The sequence below is a fragment of the Kogia breviceps genome, chromosome 13, assembly GCF_026419965.1.
Source record: "Kogia breviceps isolate mKogBre1 chromosome 13, mKogBre1 haplotype 1, whole genome shotgun sequence".
In the NCBI taxonomy this organism is placed as follows: domain Eukaryota; kingdom Metazoa; phylum Chordata; class Mammalia; order Artiodactyla; family Physeteridae; genus Kogia; species Kogia breviceps.
Genome location: NC_081322.1, coordinates 24,546,975 through 24,564,926, shown reverse-complemented (window position 1 = coordinate 24,564,926; position 17,952 = coordinate 24,546,975). Strand labels below are relative to the sequence as shown.

Below are 17,952 nucleotides of genomic sequence, written 5' to 3'. Positions count from 1 at the left end.
TTTCTAAAGCATTTTACATTCTTGGTTACCAAGGCGTCATTTATCATTTTACTGCTCTTCCTCCGAAGCCACTTAACTTCTGGTTGAGGTTCTGTTTCCAAAGACCCTTCCTTCAGTTTAGATGATGTTTCAACTTTTCTTTGGTATTTTTAGGACATTCCTGATGAGTAAATTTTTGTTTGTAGCTGAAGTTTTCTCATGTCAGACAGTCATCTAAGTTTATTCTTCTCACTTTTTTTTTTTTTTTTTTTTTTTTTTTTTTGCGGTATGCGGGCCTCTCACTGTCGTGGCCTCTCCCGTTGCGGAGCACAGGCTCCGGACGCGCAGGCCCAGCGGCCATGGCTCACGGGCCCAGCCGCTCCGCGGCACGCGGGACCCTCCCGGACCGGGGCACGAACCCGCGTCCCCTGCATTGGCAGGCGGACTCCCAACCACTGCGCCACCAGGGAAGCCCTCTTCTCACTTTTTTATTACACAGTTTAATTGCATGTTAAAGATTGAATTTAGACTTTTCTAATGTTAAAACTGTTACATAATTTTCATCATCACATTAAAACAGTGTTATATAATCTAGATTGCACAACACTCAGTAACTATTTCTTAACTTAGATTCTGCTTCTAGCTTAAAATCATGAATAAGAGAACAGAGAAAGGTGACTAAAAACAAAAGTATTTTATGTTGCTTTCAGTATTTTATGTGGTACCAGTATATTGCGTATAAATAAAGAAAATCATATTCTATTTCTCAAATAAGTGTAATTGAATCAGCATTATATCGATTCATTTGGAAACTATGTAAGAAAAATACTCCAACCATAGGCCAAATATGCACTCATTTCATAGGTGCATATATTTAAGGCATCAGCTGATTTTATGCCTTACATTTCTAATATCTCTAATATCATGGCTCAGTAATATCAACATGGAACTTCCTAAATTCAATTCTGATATCAAATTATGTCAGGTCTCAGAATCAGAAACCTATGTAGATACATTTTTTTTAAAGTCATTTAGCTTTTGTCATTGTGGATCTGAGTGTAGAGACTGTTGGAATAAATTGTGAGGTATGCACATTGTGGACTAGCTTGCAAGAAGTGGTGAAAGCAGTGTGGTGTGATAAAAAAGTGTACCCAGTAGGCTGGGTATTTAGAAAATGTCAATGCCATATGGATTTTGCCGTAATGTATTTCAGTAACTTTGAGCAAGTCACCTTATTTTTCTGGGCCTCTGATTTCTCATGTAAAATGAGAGATTGAACAAGATCATTTAAGGTCTCTTCCAGTTCTAAAATGAAAATACATTATTGTTTGCAGTATTTATGCTGTGTTTCCACAGTAAGCTTTAAGGACAGTGATCATGATCTGGTTAAATAGGGCAAATGATACCCCCATTTTACAGATATTGACAAATGGTCATAGGGTTTGATTTGCCAGAAGCCTCATGTCTAAGTAAATGGTAGAGCCAGGAAATGAATTTGCAGTTTCTCATTCCTGAGTCATTTGCTCTTTCCGTTTGGATTTACAGGGTCACTTTGGTTCTTTCTGAAGTACTCTGTAACCAAACCTTATTGTAAGAATGGGGAAACAAAATACTGATTTCCTTTATAATAGTTGGTCTTGAGCATTTAGTGAACAGTGTCTTCTGTGGATAATACTGCTAAGATTATGGAAGATGAATAGAAGGATCCTAAGGATTCTCTCCTTAAAAACTTTGACTTACTGTGAGACTAGATTTTCAGGACCACAAATTTAAAACTATGAGTGTAATGTAAATTGAGCACTTAACACATAATTTGAAAGTAGAGTTTATCACAGAAGCCTCCATTGAGTGGGAAAGATTTTGAAACTACATTTTGAATAAAGTAAGCATCATAGATTGGGAAAGATACTAAGATGAATTTTCTTTGCAGTTGTCCCTCTGCCTCGAATGCTCTTTCCCCCAGAACTTCAAATGGCAGACTCCTTCTCACCATTCAAGTCCCACTTCAAATGTTACTTCCTTAGAGAAGCCTTCCCTGAGCAACCTAGATCTTTGTCATTTTTATCCTTCATGGCACTTACCAGTAACCAAAATTATTATGTATCCCCCAGCAAAGTTTAACCTGTCTTAGTAACACTTGTAACTCCAATGCCTAGCATCTAAAGGTTTTCTATAAATAGTTGCTGAGTGAGTAAATGAAGTTACCACAGCATAATCATGAGAATTTTAGTGTCCATCTGGTTCTCTTATATGGTCTGGTTCTTTTATGTGATATAACCAGAGGTTAAGATAAGTTAGTGATTCGGCTAAGGTAGCATTTACACTAAAAATGAAATCTGATTCTCTTTGCAAATGTTGATTCCATTACAATCCATTACACCTAGCAAATACTTTGGTTTAGCTAGAGGTAAAAGATGCTGCAAAGGGTCAGGTGCTGAGAGTAAGCCATGTATTGGTGGGCCTTTACTAAAATGCTAAAAAGACCGTATTTAGTATGGTTGCTTTTTAAAGGGGAGACCCACAGTGTTGATGTCAAGAATAGCATATGTAGGGCTTCCCTGGTGGTGCAGTGGTTGAGAGTCCGCCTGCCGATGCAGGGGACATGGGTTCATGCCCCGGTCTGGGAAGATCCCACATGCCGCGGAGCCGCTGGGTCCGAGCCATGGCCGCTGAGCCTGCGCGTCCAGAGCCTGTGCTCCACAACGGGAGAGACCACGACAGTGAGAGGCCCGCGTACCGTAAAAAAAAATAAATAAAAATAACATGTGCAAGGCACATATAATCATTGCAGCATTTATATCTTCTTAAGCTTTATTATGGAGACATGCAAAGATTTTGTTTTAAAGGGAAATACAGGAAGAACTTTGGTAGTGACGTACATTTTGTAATTTCACGTTTTAAGTTTATGGGCAACTGATAACAGAGAAAAACCTAACTTACAGTGGCCTGAATAAACTGATTCTATAGACTTGTTAGTCAGTATTAATATTATGAACATCCAAAATTATTAATAAGCTCTTCCATGTGAAGCTTAGTAATTATTGTATTCAGTAGAAATCTGTAATTGTTATCTCAGTGAAGAGGTAGCCACAGCGGTAACTTTTATGTTGTGCGTGTGTAGCTTAAAAGATGACATGGGCATGTTATTTGAAAGAAGGGCCTATTAAACAGGTTGGATGTCTTATGGCTGGTTTTAAAAGACTGCATGAAAAAGTCAAAAGAAAGTTTGAATAATCAAAGCTTTACTTTTATGTTATCAAGTCTCTCTTGTCAGCAGATGGCAGTTCTACTCTGCCACGGTTTATTAATAGATATTGAAGTTCTGAAATAGTTGGAGGCTCCAAGTTCTAACTAGTAAATGTTAAGATCTATGCTTGTTCTGTCATGTTCCAAATTTCTAGCCAGAGTAGTGGCAGCACAGCCAGGGCCCATTCACATAGACCACAGAACAGGGCCAAAGCAAACTGACAGTTACAGTCACTGAACTAAAAATAACATGAATTGGGCACAATTAAGAATTATTTCATAGTAAATTAAGAGCACACTGGCATACATGCTTTTCCATGCAGTTTTAGTGTAGGTGGTTTTTTGTTTTTAAAAACCTGACTTGAATAAAGGAATGGAGTAGTCTTCCATCTTAAAGAAATTAGTTTTTAAAGGAGTTGCTTTCTTTAAGCACATACACCAATTTCTGATTTTGTTTTTTGTGCCTTTTAATACTAATTGCATGGAAATATTCTATAATCATCTCTATTATTCTTCTGTACTTTTTATTAAGAAATTAAATTTAAATCTGCTTTATTACATGACACTAACATTGTGGACCCAAAACCATGAGGGCTAAACCATAGGGAGAGAGCTACATATTATAAGATAATTAATCTGAGAACATTTTAATTTAGAAAACATTCATAAATTCAGAAGGAAATATTTCTAAATTGATTTCCTTTTTAAAACCAAAGTTCTCTTTGTGTTCCTCTGTTCTTCTATTTTTATAGCTGAGGGATTGTGAAAAATATCTGAAATATTTATTTCTAGGTTCACCATTTTGGATGGATGGATGTGTTAGAGGGGATACTTGTAATTTGGATGTGCACTATTTTTTACACTCTTGATGAAAACTGATCTTTGGGGAAAGCTGTCAGTTCAAACTAATTGTTAATGATAATATGTCAAAGAACCTTACCAAGATATGAATGCAATCCAAAAAGCATATTTAATTGTGAACTTGAATTAGAAATTTGGTAGTCAGTAAAAAGTGACTTCCTTTCAGTGTTTTGTAGTTTGAATATTAGTTTTTTCATTGTTTACCTCAGTTGCCATTGTGTCGCAGTTTGCCATCTGTGCCATTCTTTTCTCCTGATCTACCATGTGTCGAGAAAAACATTAGGTTGCTCACAAGAATTCTCCTTTTCCTTTCTTCCTGCCCAAGATGTCATGTCCATATTATTTATGGAAAACTTCAGCAAGGGAGGGCTCTCTGGTCTATGTCATGGTTTCCAGTGAAGTGTCTTGTCTCACTATTAATTATGGTTTTAATATAACCTAATACAGTCATTCTCAAATATCACAATCACCTGAAAGGCTTGTCCAAACACAGATTGCTGGGCCCGACCCTCAGACTCAGTAATTCTGGGTGGGAACCTGAGAATTACATCTTCTCAAATTTCCAGGCAATGCAGATGCTTCTGGCTCAGAGACCACACTTAGAGAGCCATTGGCTTAATGCTTTTTCTGTTTTTACATCTGCTTTCTTCTTGAAACTTTTTCTTTTTTGGCTTCTTGTGGCACTTTCCGGGTTTGCCTGCTACCTTATTGACTGCTGCATCTCAATTTTTGCTGGTTACTTCTCCTCTGTGTTCTAAATGTTGAAGTGCTTCAAAGCTCAGTTCTGGGAACCCAGTATTTACATGTTATTTTTTGGTCACCGCATCCAGTTGATTGACTAGAAGTACCAACTAAATGCCGATGACTCTCCCAAGTTTTCATCTCCTGCGTGACTTCTCCCTGACTCATGTTTCCACTTTCTTTCTTGATATCTCTGCTCGGATATCTAATAGGCATCTTAAGCTTTATATGACTAAATCAGAACTCTGTGCTGTTAAAAAAAAAGAAAGAAAATCTGCTTGCTCCAGTCTTTCTTATCCTTCGTTAAACTGGTGCTGAGTCTAGACGTTATCCTTGATTCATCTCTTTTCCTGTCCACCTGTCCTGCCTGCATGCAGATCATCAGCAAGCTCTTTTGACTTTACCTCTAAAACCTATCCCAGATCTGCCCATTTTTCTGCACTACCATCAGCCTTGTCCTCAAAGCTCTTCTCTCTTACTTGGGCTGCTTTTACAGCCTCTACCTGGTCTCTCTTTGTATATATGCTAGCTTCCCTACATTCCATTCTTCACACTAGAGCCAGAATGATTTTTTTTTTAATGCAAAATCATGTCACATTACTCCTTAAATTCCTCTAATTGCTTCCCATTACTTAGACTGAAAACCAAACTCCTTTTCATGGTTCCAAGAGCCGTTCAGGATCCAGAGTCTGCCTGCTTCTCCAGCTTTATCTTTTTTTTTTTAACATATTTATTAGAGTATAATTGCTTTACAATGGTGTGTTAGTTTCTACTGTATAACAAAGTGAATCAGCTATATGTATACATATGTCCCCAAATCCCTTCCTTCTTGCATCTCCCTCCCACTCTCCCTATCCCTCCCCTCTAGGTGGTCACAAAGCACTGAGCTTATCTCCCTGTGCTATGCAGCTGCTTCCCACTAGCTATCTATTTTACTTTTGGTAGTGTGTATATGTCAATGCTATCTCCACCTTTATCTCGCATCACTCTTCCCTTTTCCCACTATGCTCCGCTCACACCAAACACTCCAAGTATTCCTCTAGGTCACCACTAAAGTATCACCTTTCTCAGTGAGGCCTTGCAGGACTATCCTGTTTAAAACTGGGGTGGGGGTAGTGCATGCACGTGTGCACACACACACACACAATTATGCTGCTTTTCTTCTTAGTGCACTTATTAGTTTCTAAACTATATCTTTTTTAAAAAAAATAAATTTTGCTTCCTCTTTATGTGTCTCCCTCCACGAGAATATAAGTAGTTAGAGCAAGGATTTTGGTTTGGTTTGTTCCCTTCTTTATCTGGAATGCGTAGGATAACGCCTAGTCTATAGATGGGGTTCAAATAATGTTGAATAGGAAATGAGGGTTTTTTTCCCCCCTTAAGGGCCTTTACATTAGTTGTTTCTTCTTCTTTGCTTGGTTCCATGTGTCATTCAAATATCAAGTTAGTAACCTCCTCAGATGGCATTTCATACTATCCAGCCATAAGTTTCACCAGTCTCTTTGTCACATTATTCAATTTTTTGGTTTTCTACACAGCATTTATTTTACAGGCTGATATTTTTCTTATTCATCTTTTTGTCTATTTACTGTCTTTTCTTTCCTCTTCCCGCCCCCCTTAAATTGAAAGTACATTCCTCATAGATCAGGGCCTTTGTCTTATTTATAGCTGTATCTCTTGTATCCCAGATGGTAGCTGGATATAGTAGGCATTCAAGATATACTGGTTTAAGGAGTAAAGAAATGAAGTTCATCATTCTCTTGGCATTAGCCTCACTTCACCCCTCAAAAGCAGGAGATCTTACCCATTTTTCCCTGCTTGCTGACTAGACCTTCCCCTTTGGCTTTCATGAGCCTCTGAAATGCAGCTGAGCTCTGCATTTAGCTCCCTGTATTTGAGCTGTCTACCGTCCAACAGCATCCCTCCTGCAGTCAGAAGACTCTTCAGTTTTCAGTTACCTTGTTTTTCTCTTGGCAAGAGTTTTTCTGTATCATTTCCCTGTACTGTCGGGGCTCAGAGAACCGGGTAGGGCCTCCTGCTGACTGTCTCCCTCCCCACACTTACTCATTTGCAGCTTCCCATGTTGGCAAAGCACATCCTGTGAGGCTGCTTCCTCCTGGGGATCTCAGTGAGAAGTTGGGAGGGAGGGGACACGGGAATATGTCTTTCCTGCCCTTGAAGCCCTAAGTCGGTCCTGAAAGCCGCCATCATGGACTCTCACCTTTGGCTTTCTTCAGCCGAGAAGTGTTTTTTAAAGAAATTTCAATGCTGTTGTTTTATCTTGAATTTCTTCTCTACTGCATTTTCATCCCACAAAGGCAGGAATCAATTCTTTATATATTTTTTTTCTTTCACCCCTAATATTTATGCCATTTGAAAAAATGAGAAGTCACATTTTGATTCTGTGATATATGGTGATTTATAAGAAATAGGTACTTGGTCATTCAAATGATCAAAATATATTTCTCATATATATATTTGATTTTTGTCTACAGTTCCTGGCTCATAGCTCCCCAAACCCTCTGATTTTCATAAGTGAAGAGAGAGATAAAGATGTCTCGAGGTTAATTTTGGACCACACCTAAGGATGGGGCTGGTTGCCAGGAGAACCAACAATGTGATTAGAGGGTTGGAACTTTCAGTCCCACCGCTCTGACCTCTGGGGAGAGGAGAAAGGGCTGGAGGTTGAATCATTCATGGCCCTGTAATAAAGCTCCATATAAACCCAGAAGGACAGGGTTCAGAGAGCTTCCAGGTTGGTGAACACGTGAGGATTGGGGGAAAGTGGGGCACAGAGAGTGCGTGAAAGCTCCGTGCCCTTTCCGCTTACCTTGCCCAGCTGTTCCTGAGTTATATCCTTGTGTAGTAAACTGATAATCTAGTAAGTAAAGTGTTCGAGTTCTGTGAACCACTTGAACAAATTAATCAAACCAAAGGGAGGGAGTCATTGGTACCTCCAGTCTTTAGCTGGTTGATCAGAAGCACAGGTGATAGATAACCTGGCTTGTGACTGGCCTCTCAAGGGGGAGGGGTTGTACTCTGGTAGAACTGAGCCCTTAACGTGTGGGATCTGATGCTCTCTCCAGGCGGATAATGTCAGAATTGAGCTGAATGGTAGGATGTCCAGCTGTTATCTGAGAATTGCTTGGGAGTGTGGGGAAACCCCCCTCCACACATTGGAACTGGTGATCAGAATCATTAGATACACAGAAATATAATTCGTTAAGCGTTGACTCTGTGCCTCCAACCTTTGAATTCACAGCAGTTATTTTTTCTATCATGTATTTCAGTTTATGTGTACAGCCTTGGGCATCTTGGACTTACTTTATTATCATTTTAGATCTGTTGTTTCACCATACATGTGAAATATAATATGGCCCTAATGTGAGTGGAGGCTTCTTAAGTACATGGGCTCTCATCTTACATGAATATGCCTGTTTGTATTTCGGACAGTTTAAAAAAATTGCTTCCTTAAACAAAAGGGAGGAAGCTTATCATGTCCTTGCTTGCCCACATTTTGTTACCATAGTTTTACGTTGCAAACTCAGAGTCAGCCATCATCTCAGCACTAGGTGGCATTTGTGCATCACAATTAGTCATGCACACCTTACACAGTTTTTACAACAGATGCATGATCCACAAATGCAATGTTTGGAATCTCTGCAGGGACATTTCTGAGAATAGGAAAATGAAACAAGAGGAGACCTACTGAGTACCAGTTGCTTTGATGTATTTGTAAATATATAATTGAAGAATATATTAAATTACTTCACAATCATTATTTCATAGTAATATCAATAAGTGGCTGGTCTCCATCCATGCTTTCTTAGCCGACATTGTCATAAAGTTGAAATTCATTTTAGGACCTGTTTGCTATTCATCGTGGTAAATTGTGAGAGAAGTGAGGAATATAGCTCCTGAAACTGATTCATACCCAACTCCAAGCACTTATTATTCTTTTGTAGTATTGAAGAAAATGCCTGGTTTTGACTTATGAGCACTATAGATATTTGCTGAGGAAAATGTAAGCATCTTCCTTCTACTGTTGAGAAAGCAGAAGCTCAAAGACATTAACTTGCCCAGTATTGGTAGCTAATAGGCAGACAGAACCTACGTTTAAACTCAAGTCTGTTAGGTTCCAGATCCTAGGTGTTCTCTTTCTGTTATTCTGATGGTACCAGGTTTAACCAATAGCCATTCATGTTAAAGTAACTGAATGACAAGTCCAAGTAACTGCCCTTGGTTCCTTTCCCTCGTGAGAGGCATGGAGGAGGGCTAGAGCCTAAGCAGGAGGCTCCTGAGCACCCAGGGCTAGGAATGGAAAAAGGGAAAGTCGCTAAAGGAAAGACAGCCCAGTTTCCTTTAAGTTAATGACTTACAGAGGCTGAATATAGAGTGAATTGGTTATTACATACTCTAGGCTTCAAATCCTGGCTTCTCTGACCCTGTGATCTTGGGCAACTTGCAACCGTCTGACTCAGTTTACTACTTACCTTAATGGAGGAGGATTAAATGTGTTAATGCATGAAAACACATAGACTAGTACCTGGCACATGATAGGCATTCAATAAATGTTAACCATTTGGGTGGTTGTATACATTAAGCAACATGAGAAATGTCCATAATGCTTTGTGTAATGTTTGAAGTGGAATTTGAGCTATGGCTAGAATGGCCATCCATCTCAGTTTAGTACTATCCTGGTAGTTATAAGCACCCCTTTCTTACTCTACAAGGAGTCCCTGTACATGTAAGTTTGCCTAAAGTGAAGACTCCTCCTCCAAGAGAAGATATAACTGCTACTTTCTGACATATAATACAGATATATGTGTACAAATCAGGATCTCTAACATTCTGGTGTTAGACTTCCTGGCATCAGACTGCACTTGCTCTTTACTAGCTACATAGCCCTGGGCAAGTTACTTGATTTCTTTAAACCTAGGTGCTTCATCTGTAAAACGAAGATACCTCTAATACCTGTCACCTAAGGTTGTGTAAATGGTGTAAAGCACTTAGCTTAGTGCCTACTATATAGAAAGTACATCGTAAATGAGAGCTGTACAGGGAATTAGATGTTTTGCTTAAGGAAGTACTTAGATCTGTTGGAAGTTGAAAGATTGGAGTAGATGGCACCTAACTAAGGTCATTTACAGTGATAATGTAGAATGATTTTGTTCTAACAAGTATCTAAAGCTATTCTTTTGTTGTTGTTTTAATATTTTGGCAAATTTCAAACATTAATAAAAGTCGAATAGCCTGCGAGAGGAATGAATTCATGAGCTAACCATCAGCTTCAACAATAAAACAACATAACGTCAATTTTTATTTTTAACTTTAAAAAAAATAACTTTAATGAGATATATTTTACATATCATAAAATTTACCCATTTGAAGTGTGCAATGATTTGTACAAATTTGCTAAGTTGTACAAACATCACCAGAAATCAGTTTTCAAACACTTTCATCACCTTGGTGTAGGATTCCTCCTACCCATTTACAGTTAATCCTAGTTTCCACTCTTAGCCCCGAACAACCACTGATCTACTTTCTGTCTCTAAAGATTTGCCTTTTCTGGACATTTCATATAACTGGAATCATACAATATGTGATCTCTTGTGTCTGGCACTCATGCATAGTGTTTTTAAGGCTCATCCATGTTGTAGCATGTATCAGTAGTTCATTCCATTTTCTTGACAAATAATATTCCATTGTATAATATGATACTATGTTTTGTCTGTCCTTCACAGTGGTCAGTTTTTTATCATCTCTGTTTTTATCCTTTCCCCTCTACTCCCTACCCCCACTGAATTATTTAAAAGCTATTTTTTAATTTCATAAATATGAGAGCTTAAAACATTGATTATATGTTTCTGCTTTTTATTTATTTTTTTCCAAGCCATCTTCTCTCTATCCTCTCGTTCATCTTGCCTGTTTTAATTTGTTTTCTGTCTCTAAGAGTCTTTTTTGTTTGTTTTCGGTTTTGAGAATGAAGAGATGTCTAGACCATAAACTTTCAAAGACAGAGACAGTACATTTCATTATCTTCTCACTCTAATGAAAATTCATACCTGCTCAGTGGCAAATCCAATTCGTGATGATTTCTAAAAATCTTCTTTAATAAATCTTTCAGATTGGCTTCAGTGTTATGCATTAGGCTGTTACTTGTTTCTGATTCTTGTGGGTTTTTTGTTTTGTTTTTTTTTTAAAGGTCGTTGGAAGAGGAGCTTTTGGAGTAGTATGCAAAGCTAAGTGGAGAGCAAAAGATGTTGCTATTAAACAAATAGAAAGTGAATCTGAGAGGAAAGCTTTTATTGTAGAGGTAAGTTGAAGTGTCATTTCTGTTGTGTAGTTCTTCACCTAACATACTCTGTGAATTTAATATTATGAAAAAAAATGTTTCTCGGTTGTCATTTCTCTGTATACTTGAACATCAGCAGTTTGGTTGAACCAAAGGGAATGCCATAGGAACATTTTTTCATTCACACTCTTAATTCTGATTAAAAATTAGGGGAAAAGAGACTTAGCTACATAAATGAATTCATCCCTGAATTAAAATACAATCTCTTCCATGTAATTCAGTTCTATTTCAAGGCATAGAATTTAAATTTTAAAATAGAAAAGAAATGGTAATCTCTCCCATTATCTAAAATTAAGAAGGGAAATTTTATGCATTCATTTTTGACTGAACATTTTTAGAAATTCGAATGAGATTATTTTAAGGAAAATTTCAAATTGGTTTTTCTCATTTAGCGTGAAAATTTACAACTCTCTTCTCTTACATATTTGATGATGGAGGAGAATTTGATAATCATTAGATTATTATATTACCAGCTTCATTCTTTTATGCTGTTTTATATATTAGATCACAGTATTTTAATAAATCAATGGTTTTATCACTTTTTAACTTCATTGGCCAATAGATGGGTGGTCTTTACCTTATAAACCTTCTGAATTTATATCTGTGATTTTATTTAATTATAATTTCAAAATATACTTCATGATACTTTTTAATATATAACATGAAGAAATGAGAACTTAGTTGTGAGATGATGAAGTGGATTTTTGTAATTAGTTGAATGAGTTGAGAAAGGCTGATGAATGGTTTGATGTCATCATGAAGAAAGATGATCTATAGTAGTATGCTCCAGGAGTCTGGCTTTATCTTGCCTTATTCACAATTTTTGTTTATGGTTTATATGAGGTCATTGATCATATACTGTTGTATTGACAGTTTCCTATAACTAGGTAAAAATATGTGTTAAAGGCTAGCAATCCAGGGTCAAAAAGATCATAATAGCTTGGAGAAAAAAAGTTTCTCATCAAAGTTATGTATACATGTAATTTGTTGATAAATTGTCAAATGATTCTCCATGTATTCTTACTAATAAAAAACGTTAATCCCCTTACCTCCTCGCATCAAGTTTTCTGCTTCTCAGAGGCAACTACTTTGAGCTCATCCCTTAGTTTTATATGGTATCCCCCAATCCAGAGACTCACACCTTCTCTAAAGAAGGTATTATTATATTTCTATCTCTGTATTTATCTCTATATCTCTATATTAAATATATATCTCTACATTTAGGAAGGTATTACACCTTCTGTAAAGAATCAACCTCTAATCTTTGAGACAGTAAAGAGGCAGTCACTAAGCTGTTTGAAGTCAGGGCTGGAGGGAATCTTTGGTCTAACTTTCAAGCAGTCTCTCTGCTCTTTTATTAGCTTGTATGAATAGATACCTGGTATTACCACCACTCCTCCACCTTTTGGAAGGTTTGTGAGATAAATCTGGTTGCTTCTCACTTTTTCTCATTTCTTTTAGGTCTGCTGTGTCAGTTATTGCTAGTCATTTGCTGTCCAACTTCCAAAAATATGTGCTGTTTTCTCATTTCACATTTTCTTCATCCTTCTGAGTTTATGCCTTGAGAAAAGTACCTTTACCATCTTAGTGGTATTTGAGGAGGGAGCAGGAATAAATGCTTGAGTAATCTGCTATTTGAAGCTCAGTAGTGAATCTTAACGAGATGAAATATAATAAATAGTGATACTAATTCTATTAGGACTGAAAATCTACAAATGTTGGCTGTAGAAAAATACAGCTTTCTAAGCAGCATGTAGTAAAAAGGTTTACCTTGGTGGACTTCATATGAGCCAGCAGTATAATGTAGGTAGTAGAGAAGGAAAGGAAGAAGAAGGGGAGACGCAGAAAAGGGAGAGAAGAAAGAGAAGAGAGAGCAAGGCGCAGTTTGGGGGGATATGTTAATAGAAATTTGAGATGTAGAGAAAGGGAAATGAGTACAGCCAAACCCCTCACTGACCTCCATATGAATCATTGGATTGGATTGGATAAAACTGGAAGTAAGGAGACCAGTTAGGAGAAAGCTGTAGTAATTACTACAGTGGTTCAAGTTGGAATTGCTAAGGCAGTGGTAGTGGGAATGGAGAAGAGGGAGTTAACTCAAGAGATGGAAGACGGAGGGAAGAGAATGCAGATTTTAAGTCAGACCAAAGTTCAAACCTTGGCTGTACTGTTTCGTAACTCTAGGGTATTTAGCAGCTCATTTAACCTTCTCTGAGCCTTATCTTAAAGGTACCTCATCTTTAAAATGAAAATGATAATACCTACCTTGCAAAGTTGTGAGGATTATACAACATCTGTAAAGTGCCCACCAGTGCCCAGCGTAGAGTAGGTCGGCTATTCATTCAGCCATCACCTTTGAAGATGATGGTGGTGATGATGATGATATGGCATCTTCTGATTTGGATAACTCAGTTCAGTGCCATCTCGGGGATGGCATCCTAACATTTCTTGGCAAAGTTAATTTCTTCTTCTAATTTGTACTTATGCCTTGTACATAACTCCTGTTATAGCACTTGGCACATTGCTTTAATTATTTGTGCACATGTCTCTCCCCCAACTAAACTGTGAGAGCTCTGGGCCGGGATTCTGTGCCGTTCTGGGCAGGCACTTAGGACCACAGTGCCTGCTACATAGGAAACAGTGATTGCTGATTGATTACACTAATGTTTTGTACAATGTTAAGATTTGAATGATACCATGAGATCACTTCGTTAAAAGTTAGCACTTTTTAAAAGAAACCTTAATTTATTACAGCTTCGGCAGTTATCCCGTGTGAACCATCCTAACATTGTAAAGCTATATGGAGCCTGCTTGAATCCAGTAAGTTTGTCACTTTTTCATTATACTCTGTAAGAAATGACGTGGCAGATACGTGCAGCTGTGTAGTTTATGAAGCTATTTTGATCTGTCATATTATTTCAAAAAAAAATTGTTCTGTATGTGTTTCTAATCTGTTAGCAACACAATATAAGGGAATAATTGTCTTAGGTGGTCTTATCCAGTCACCTCATCTTCTTAGGAGGCTTACAATATCCTGTGACAGCACCTGTTCGTTTGCACTGGAAAAAGTCACCAAAGATCTCGTGATTATGTTTTTATATACATCTCCACTCTTAGACAGTGGTCCCCTAGAAGACAAGGTCTTAGATCATAGATACCTTTTATTTCCTCTAGCACTATTCACATAGAAGGGGACAGAAGAATGATTTTTAATGCGTTTATAAAATCAAAGGTTGAACTAAGTTATCTCTCAAGTTCCCTAAGATGCTATAGCTCTGTGGTTAATTATTCTGGCATATGTTTCCTTTAGGTGTGTCTTGTGATGGAATATGCTGAAGGGGGCTCCTTGTATAATGGTGAGTGTCATTAGACCTGTCTTTATCTAGTAGAGTGAAATAATTGAAAAGCTTTTAATATAAACTGTAAGTTGCTTAATGTTCTTCACAGTTTATCCTCAGAGTCCCAAAAGGAGGTAATTAAAAAAAGAAATCTGCTGAAGATTAAAAATGAAAAGACAAGATGCTACAACATTAGTATGTGAAATTTAGAAGTCTAAGGATATCAATCTTTTAAATTGATGGTACTCTGCATAATATTAAAAGCATTTAAGTAAAGTCAAACTTGCTTTTTAAATAGATTTTAAAATATCTTCATACTTTTAATTTTTTCTTTTTGCCCTCTCTTAGCTTTCAGTCTCCTCTTTTAGAACTCTTTAACCACACATCCTTATTCTGCTTTATTTTGCTTTTATCCCCAAAAATAAAATTGTGAAAACTCACTTCACGGTACATTTTTTTTTAACATCTTTATTTGAGTATAACTGTTTTACAATAGTATGTTAGTTTCTCCTTTACAACAAAGTGAATCAGTTATACATATACATATGTTCCCATATCTCTTCCCTCTTGCATCACCCTCCCTCCCACCCTCCCTATCCCACCCCTCTAGGTGGTCACAAAGCACAGAGGTGATCTCCCTGTGCTATGCAGCAGCTTCCCACTAGCTATCTAATTTACATTTGGTAGTGTGTACATGTCCCTGCCACTCTCTCACTTTGTCACAGCTTACCCTTCCCCCTCCCCGTATCCTCAAGTCCATGCTCTAGTAGGTCTGTGTTTTATTCCCGTCCTACCACTAATCTCTTCATGACATTTTTTTTTCTTAGATTCCATATATATGTGTTAGCATACGGTATTTGTTTTTCTCCTTCTGACTTACTTCACTCTGTATAACAGACACCAGGTCTATCCACCTCATTACAAATAACTCAGTTTCATTTCTTTTTATGGCTGAGTAATATTCCATTGTATATATGTGCCACATCTTCTTTATCCATTCATCTGTTGATGGACACTTAGGTTGCTTCCATGTCCTGGCTATCGTAAATAGAGCTGCAATAAACATTTTGGTACATGACTCTTTTTGAATTATGGTTTTCTCAGGGTATATGCCCAGTAGTGGGATTGCAGGGTCGTATGGTAGTTCTATTTGTAATTTTTTAAGGAACCTCCATACTGTTCTCCATAGTGGCTGTATCAGTTTACATTCCCACCAGCAGTACAAGAGTGTTCCCTTTTCTCCACACCCTCTCCAGCATTTATTGTTTCTAGAGTTTTTGATGATAGCCAGTCTGACCGGTGTGAGATGATACCTCATTGTAGTTTTGATTTGCATTTCTCTAATGATTAATGATGTTGAGCATTCTTTCATGTGTTTGTTGGCAATCTGTATATCTTCTTTGGAGAAATGTCTATTTAGTTCTTCTGCCCATTTTTGGATTGGGTTGTTTTTTTTTTTGTTATTGAGCTGCATGAGTTGCTTATAAATTTTGGATATTAATCCTTTGTCAGTTGCTTTACGGTACATTTTTTTTAAATACAGCAGGTTTTTATTAGTTATCTGTTTTATACATGTTAGTGTATATATGTCATTTTGATAACAATGAAAGGAAACTGTATCGTTTAGTTGCCTTTATAGAACAGAGCTAACGCTTTCACTGTAAGAAACACCAAACATATATATAAATAGTCTCTTGTCACACCATTTATATAAAATAAATTATACCATTTTATTTTTTAAATTAACATTATTTTATATCAACTTTTACTTATATTTACTGCTCATGTGATCATCATTGTTAATGGCTATCTGATACTCCCGTGTTTTATTTGGTTGAACTATTTCTAGTTTTTAGCTATTATAGAAAGCATAATTGTAAACATCTTGATGCACATTTTGTTTCCTTCCATAGTATTTCTCTGTATCTCTCTTATAGTAGTATGTCATCACATTGCTTATAATTTATATTATTGTGTGAAAGACTGCATCTGTCAATATGAAAAAACGTGGTAATGTATATTAATTTTATTTGAATGTATGTATAACAGTTAATGGAATCCTATTAAATGTTAGGTACTTATGTGGTAGTTATCCATTTGAAATCATTAACTATTTCCATCTTTTTATTTGGAAAAGAATGAAAAGCAGGACCGATGGGAGCATGTGTAGGAAAGTACGCAGTCGTGTGTTCTGATAGTGCTTGCATTCACCTTGTGTCTTTTGTTATATGCAATAAAGTTCTTTTTAGTTTGTGCCTTTCTTTTGCAGTGCTGCATGGTGCTGAACCATTGCCATATTACACTGCTGCCCACGCAATGAGTTGGTGTTTACAGTGTTCCCAAGGAGTGGCTTATCTTCATAGCATGCAACCCAAAGCTCTAATTCACAGGGACCTGAAACCACCAAAGTAAGTTCTAATAATGTGGTGTCTCTCTCTCGCCATCCCCTACCCACTCCCTAATTTAAGCTGGTCGTTGCACAGCAGTTTTTCTTCTCTCATCCCTTTTGGCTTGCTCAAGAATGTTTGTTTTTTATTTTTTTAAGATTGTTTACTTTTAACTCACCTTCATCATTTAGTCATTTATCTAACCTTGCATTTTATTTTTATTTATTTATTTTGTGTGGTACGTGGGCCTCTCACGGCTGTGGCCTCTCCTGCCGCGGAGCACAGGCTCCGGACGCGCAGGCCCAGCGGCCACAGCTCACGGGCCCAGCCGCTCCGCGGCACGTGGGATCCTCCCGGACCGGGACACGAACCCTCGCTCCCTGCATCGGCAGGCGGACCCCCAACCACTGCGCCACCAGGGAAGCCCTAAGCTTGCATTTTAGAATGTTATCTTTAGTGGGGTTTTTATTTTAGTTGAATATTTATTTTTAATAGCTTCTACCTTAGCTTAGTGTAATTCTAGAATCTGTTAGTCTGTTAGTCCTATTTTGTGCCCACGGTATGTATTGTTTTCCCTAAATAGTTAGTTCCATGTGAGCAGAGACAAGTCTGTCTTGTTCCCCACTCTATCCCTAATAAGCACAATGTCGACATTACATAAAAATATACAGAGTGGTTATTATTTGCCTTTTCAGAAGAAGGCAAAGGGCATTGCTGGCACATCTGAGTAGAAATTGAAAATATTCTGGATTTCTCCATATTGAGGATTCTGGGACTTTGAAAGAACTTCAAAATTCCCTACATAAGTATTTTTAAAGGCTAAAACTTTGTGGATATTTTGTTTCTGCTGTGGGTACACAATTAAAGAAAACATACATATTTTTGTCCCCATTTCTCTCTAATTTTTTTCTTCTTCTCCACCTGTGAGAAAGTAGAAAGTCCCCATATGCTCTTTCCCCTCTACCCCTGGCCACCACGTCAGTCCTCAGATAAGAGGTATCCCCTAGGAAATCAGTCTCAAGTATTCCATTCTCTTGATGCTGGT

General features: G+C 37.5%; 1 protein-coding gene across 2 annotated transcripts in view; it reads left to right on the top strand.

The window, feature by feature from the left end:
• Positions 1–17,952, top strand: part of MAP3K7 (mitogen-activated protein kinase kinase kinase 7) — a 67,319-nt gene that overhangs the window by 2,225 nt on the left and 47,142 nt on the right. For both annotated transcript variants that reach the window (XM_059083076.2, XM_059083075.2), the window contains exons 2-5: positions 11,033–11,143; positions 13,937–14,002; positions 14,493–14,538; positions 16,790–16,928. In XM_059083076.2, coding sequence (XP_058939059.1) covers positions 11,033–11,143; positions 13,937–14,002; positions 14,493–14,538; positions 16,790–16,928 — 362 coding nt within the window. The remainder of the gene's footprint in view (positions 1–11,032; positions 11,144–13,936; positions 14,003–14,492; positions 14,539–16,789; positions 16,929–17,952) is intronic.